At 30.9% G+C, this 5,878-nt stretch overlaps 1 protein-coding gene across 4 annotated transcripts in view; it reads right to left on the bottom strand.

Moving 5' to 3' along the window:
- Nucleotides 1–5,878, bottom strand: part of LOC106460244 (phosphatidate cytidylyltransferase, photoreceptor-specific-like) — a 103,524-nt gene that overhangs the window by 66,549 nt on the left and 31,097 nt on the right. For all 4 annotated transcript variants that reach the window (XM_013919928.2, XM_022386910.1, XM_013919929.2 and 1 more), the window contains 2 exons: nucleotides 4,388–4,566; nucleotides 2,100–2,196 (listed from right to left, as the gene is read on the bottom strand). In XM_013919928.2, the coding sequence (XP_013775382.1) occupies nucleotides 2,100–2,196; nucleotides 4,388–4,566 (276 nt within the window). The remainder of the gene's footprint in view (nucleotides 1–2,099; nucleotides 2,197–4,387; nucleotides 4,567–5,878) is intronic.

The raw sequence follows: 5,878 nt of genomic DNA, 5'->3' as shown, positions 1-5,878 counted from the left end.
GGAATGGCAGATTGCTTCCAAAAGGTGATGGATGGAGGATAAATAATGCAAAAGGGTAGTGTGAGTAAGACGAAGGCAAGAAAACTGAACTTTAGAAAGACTAACAGAGAACAACGGATCAGAACCCAAAGCCTGAAGAACAGACTCAAGAGTTTTGGAGTCCAATAAAAGTACTTCAGTTTGAGCATAAGCCAAGGCATGTGTGCAATTAGTTGAGAAGGACAAGGCATACCAGCAACAGAGTGAAGATGAGACAAAAATTGTTCAGTATGGACACAAATATCAGGGAAAGGAGGAAAAACATAATAGTCTGAAGAAAGGTTCAAATAAAGAAGAGAAAGTAAAGAATAATAAGAAATAGGAGAGAGTGAAAAAGGGTATCAAATGCAAGAAGAAAAATCACAGAAGGACAAACGAATTTTGAGGTAGATCCACATCTGCTGAAAGAATTGTTTGCAATTTTAGTTAGGGGGAAACAATTGCCTAAAACCCATGTCATAATGGATGGAAATTATAGGAGGAGAGAAATCCATGTCTAGGCCTGAAAAAGGCCCATGCCACATGCAAGACTCCACAACCCACAGCACAATAGCCATATGTCTCCTGACAAAGAAGTACCTGATGCCCATGAACAAAGTCCAGATGTTCAACACTAGATAGCATGGAAATGACCATCACTGTGTAATTTATGTTGTGGAAAATAAGAGAGCCACAAAGTCTGCAGAGGCAGAACTGTTGGAAAATAAAAACAAAAATATTTCCACATCATTGTATTTGTGGATACTTCTACCAAACTTTGATGTTCAGAAATATCACATTATTGAAAAAAAGACATCTTAACATACGAGTCCCAAATTGATAAGTGATGATTTAATAATTAGTATAGAGGGAGCTAGCTGCACTAGGAGATGGTATCACAAACTTATGGATAGAAGGTTGTTGGATGCAAATAAGCAAAGCTAGTGGTGAGCAAAAATGTTTTCATATAGAGAGCAGCACTAAATCTTAAAAGCTAGGTGTGAGAAGGCATTGCATGTCGTATCAGAAGAATATTTTCTTTATCGTATAAACATTTTTATGATTTTAGGTTTTCACTAAATGAGTCTCAAGTTTATTTTATACTAACAACATCATCCCAACTGTAGTCATGTGACACGATCAACTACAGTCCAGAGTAAATAGTTATATAGTTCAAAGTCTGTTAATAAAAAAAAATTATATTTTTAATCTTGGAACATACATACAGACTTTGAATGCAGTAACTTAATACCTTTCTGCTTATAACTGATTTATATTCTAGTGAAATTACACAAAAAGTTTAAACTTAAATAAATTATTAAAGACAAAACACTTAATAGAAACCAACTGATAATCACTCATTTCAGTATCTAGAATATACAACTCCATATATGATCTTCATTTTGCAACATTTAATGGAAAATTATCTACTAAAAAAAGGCTTGAACGTGTACGTTTACAGCTTTTTAATTTTCAGAACTGAATACACAGAGCAAATATTCTCCCCCCTCTCCCACACAAACTCTTAAAGCTGGGCAATAAACTTGATTAATCAATTACCTAGCTATGAGCATCAATTACCTCAATTAGTGTGACAAACAATGACTGATTAAACATATTACGATTAAGTTGAATAATAAACTAATCAAATGTACTGTTTTTGAATTTTCAAACATTCCAAGTAATCGAACTATTGCCATTATTATTACTTTACATTGATTGAGAATTGTTCAGATTAATCAGTTAGTGTTACTATTCATGAAAATGATCAATTAATCTAAACTAACTGTTCAGCTCTACTCATTCCTCAAACTAATTGTGTTCTTGCACATGCATTATCATTTCTTTTACATTATCTTATATGAATCAGCAGTAACTTCAACTTGTATAATCATAAGGTTTCAGAAAAGTAAAAAAAATTAAAAACTATATGTCAAACTTGTATGGGAAATTTGAAAATCCAAACACGGAAAAGAGTCAAACTAAATTTAAAGAAAAACAAATATGGTGTCCAACTTTTAAGTTTATTTATGACAAACCATAATCATCATATAGGAATAAAGTTGAAACAGTTTACTAACTGTGAACATTAAAGCAAGGGGTCCAATCCAGATGATTACACCGAAGAATAGAATCATTAGGACTGAAAATATTCCTCTGACAACCCAATTTTTCCATCTGAAAATAGATAAAGAACACAATGAAATCAATATGTACATATATTCAAGTAAACTTCTAAATTAATTTCCAACCTTAATTTCACCAAAAATTTCACATGTATAGTGTTGTTTATTCAAACCTGGCACCTTTTTCACTTTAAACATCTTACAACATTTCAACCTACAAGAACATTTCAGTAATCCAAGACTCATAACTTCTGGGCGATCGGTAATTAAGATTTTTATAGATTAATAACGGTTATTTCCTTTATTACAGAGACCATGAGTGTACAGTAATTTCTCTCTCTTTTTGGAGTGCAAATAAATATTTACCTCTTAATTTGGCAAATAAAAAAACTGTCCATGTATCACTTTATTTTGCCATATTTCTGAAATTAATTTTACAAAACAAAAAAAAGTTTCAAATTTTTCTTTTAAACAAGAATCAACTATTATAAAATTCAATAAATGTTAGATAACAAGACATATTCCTTCTACCTAATTTCATGCACTCATATCTCAAGGTACAGTTTCAAGACAGAGGAATCTCTTGTAAATGAGCCAAGCATGATCCAGATGTTAATATGTCGAATTATGGATCTGTGGACCCATTGTGTACCATTACCACACAATAAAATGAAGCTGTGCAATTTGGGATCTTGGGTGTGTTATAAGAGTGATGGTCAAATCACACGATTTGGTTAGACAAGACAAACCAAAGAGTTGGCAATAAGTTGTGTTGACTAGCAGCCTTCTTCCTAGTCTACCAGTTCAAAATTAGAGACAGCTAGCTAGCACAACTAATTCTTGAGTAGCTTTCAACAAATAACTGGAATCAAACAAACAAACCATTTTTCAAAATATTCCTATGGGTATTTTTAGTCCTTTTAAGTCAACAAAGGGTAACCTAAGTTAATTTAGGAGTGTTAATAATGTTAGAACATTGTGCCTAATTCCTTATTCGATATTATACAGCAGGCCAATTGTTTAAGGATTATATATATATATATATATCACCACTTTAAAATTAGTTTTTTCAGACCAATCAACTATTATCAACATAACTGTTGTAGTATAACCAGTGGCACAAAAAATCATGCAAATTAAAAGATCTGTGAACTATGTAGTGAACAGAAAGTAAACTAAATAAATTATTATTTTCTTTACTTCATAGTGATATAATTGGAGAATTCTGAGACATAAGTAAAGTGATAAATTAATCAACATTTTCTAAAAATAATTTATATTTGTACCAATTCAAAAGATATAGATGTTCTATTCTTTTTCTTCAGTTTTTAGTTTATTTGAGTTGCAAATAGAGACACTTAATAAAAATGTTGTTATATGCATGTTTTATTGTTAATTGGGTACATTACATAATGTTTTGAATACCCAATTCTGATATTACTTTTTGTCAAAAATGTTTGCCATTTAGCAAATTTAATTGCTAAGTATTTATGACAATGGTACAACGACAAAACAAAATCCTTACATAAGTAGCCAGTAAATAATGAGTCAATCTTACAAGCTTATGGATATTATCTACTGTGAGACTGTATAGCACTATTCAGTTTAAATACTTTTATTCAAACCTGAATTCCTGCAACTGAAAGAATTAAACATTTAGTTGTAAATAAAAGTTATTCTTTGAACGATTTGGCTATTTATGTAGTAATTTTTGTAAGGATTTGTGTATTCATCCTTACCTTGTTTCTGTACTTTTTGGCACTGCTATCTCTACATCAATATTTGTCTATTACTTGTATCACTTGAACTTGGTATGAACACATACACAAAAACCAAAAATATTAATAGTTTGCATTTAAATAAATCTACATTATGAAATACATCCCTTCAGATAATATTTCATGATGAACAGAAAATAATTTGTGAAAACAAAAAATTACAGTCATAAGCATTTCATAATCTCTATGTGTTTCTTTAAAACGAAATACATAGCACTATAAAGAAGCTTTGTTTTCCAATGTACTAATATTGCTTAGAAACCCATAAACATAACACTCACTAAAAGTAAACTTAAAAAAAACAACAGCTAATGTAGTATCAAAATTTAACATACTACACTGGTGTGTTCTGTTTCTAGTTGCTAATTTATTTCATACTACTCATTTTTATGTTTTTTTTTTTGTCATAAGATAAATCATACCAGCAAAACAGACTTTACAAATCTTATCTTAAAACATACAAACCTTGAAGGAAGAAAGGGCAGTAAAGAATTTAGTTTTCTGGTTGTCTTTTCTGAAGACTGTGGAAGATACTTAACCAATTGTTCTGTAATGTTCTTATCATTTGTTAATTTTTCATCTTCAGACTCAATTCTTTTAGAAAACCTCTTAGTACCAGTTGTTTGCTTTGTTGTCTCTTTCACCTGAAAAATGATTTTTGTTTAATTATAAACATTAACTAAACATTCCCAAAAACCGATAACACCATCTAAGTTACTATTTGTACAATTGAATATTTTTGCCTGAATAATTTACCTCCAATAGTTTCTTGCACAAAATTTTAACTTTTTGACTGAGAAAATATTTCAAACCTGCAAGAAGATGTTAGGGGGTATTTTAGGTTTTGCTATAACCAATGATGAGAACTGTGATATTACATCACTTTTTACTGTTCAAATATGAGTTCCCAATAAAATAATGTATATAATAGCTGTGGTATCTGAAAACCTTCTGGCAAAGCAGAGAAGTCTGCACCTGGAAAAACAGGAGGTTTACGGATCTCATATACAGGCATGTTTTCCAACAGGTGTGACAGTTGGGCCACAAAGAATAAGATAGGACATGCGGACTTGCACAAAGAATCAATCTTTGATTGAGACCTTCACAGTTTACAAGAACAATAATGCACTATTATACAACAAAAGGCAAGTCATCAGGCATTTTTACTATGTGTATTAAAGAAAAGGTGTGTTACTAGCAAAAGCAACAATTTTATTAAATACTATGCCCTTGCTCATGCGTGTTCCCCCTCCCTATAACTTGGGCAAATATATAAATGTGAATTACAACAGTGTGTCTACAAGTTCAAATGTACGACAACAAAGTTAACTTTACCTTCAACTTACTAAACAATAATAACAATACTGTATATTTTACATAAAAATCTACACTACACTACCCCGTGGAGCAACTTATTCACAATTTGGGCATTGGCAAATTTAAATAAGCACTTAACTAAATTAACACTAAAGCCAAATTGCAAATGCATAAACAAAAGTGAAAATAAACCTGTTATCAATAATCAAAAGTGAGAACTTTAAAAGCATTCATGTACAACTTAAAGTTACATAAACACAACTCAAGTCCAAAATGAATCTAATTACTTTATTCTAATAAATATCTTAATATTTACATCAGGAAAACCTGGTAAAAATATGGTGAATATCTATATAAGTTCTAGGGAAAATCAGCTATCAGGTCCCAACATTGTTTTAAATATGAAAATAGACCCTCAAGTTTCTGACACATGAAAACAGTGATTGATATCTATTAGATCAGTTGGGCATAGGACAATGAAGATAATGAGTGAGTCCATTTGCTACTACTGCGCTATTTGTCAAGAAGAATAACTCAGTGTGTTAATTAACCCTATCGCCCCAAGTACCCTTAACTGCACATGACACAAGATTTTAGTGTCTTACATTCAAAATTTTATTAAACTACTTTTTGTTTATG

The sequence above is a fragment of the Limulus polyphemus genome, unplaced genomic scaffold, assembly GCF_000517525.1.
Source record: "Limulus polyphemus unplaced genomic scaffold, Limulus_polyphemus-2.1.2 Scaffold734, whole genome shotgun sequence".
Taxonomy (NCBI): Eukaryota; Metazoa; Arthropoda; class Merostomata; order Xiphosura; family Limulidae; genus Limulus; species Limulus polyphemus.
The sequence above is the reverse complement of the archived record's forward strand: the minus strand, read 5'-3'. Positions and strand labels throughout refer to the sequence as shown.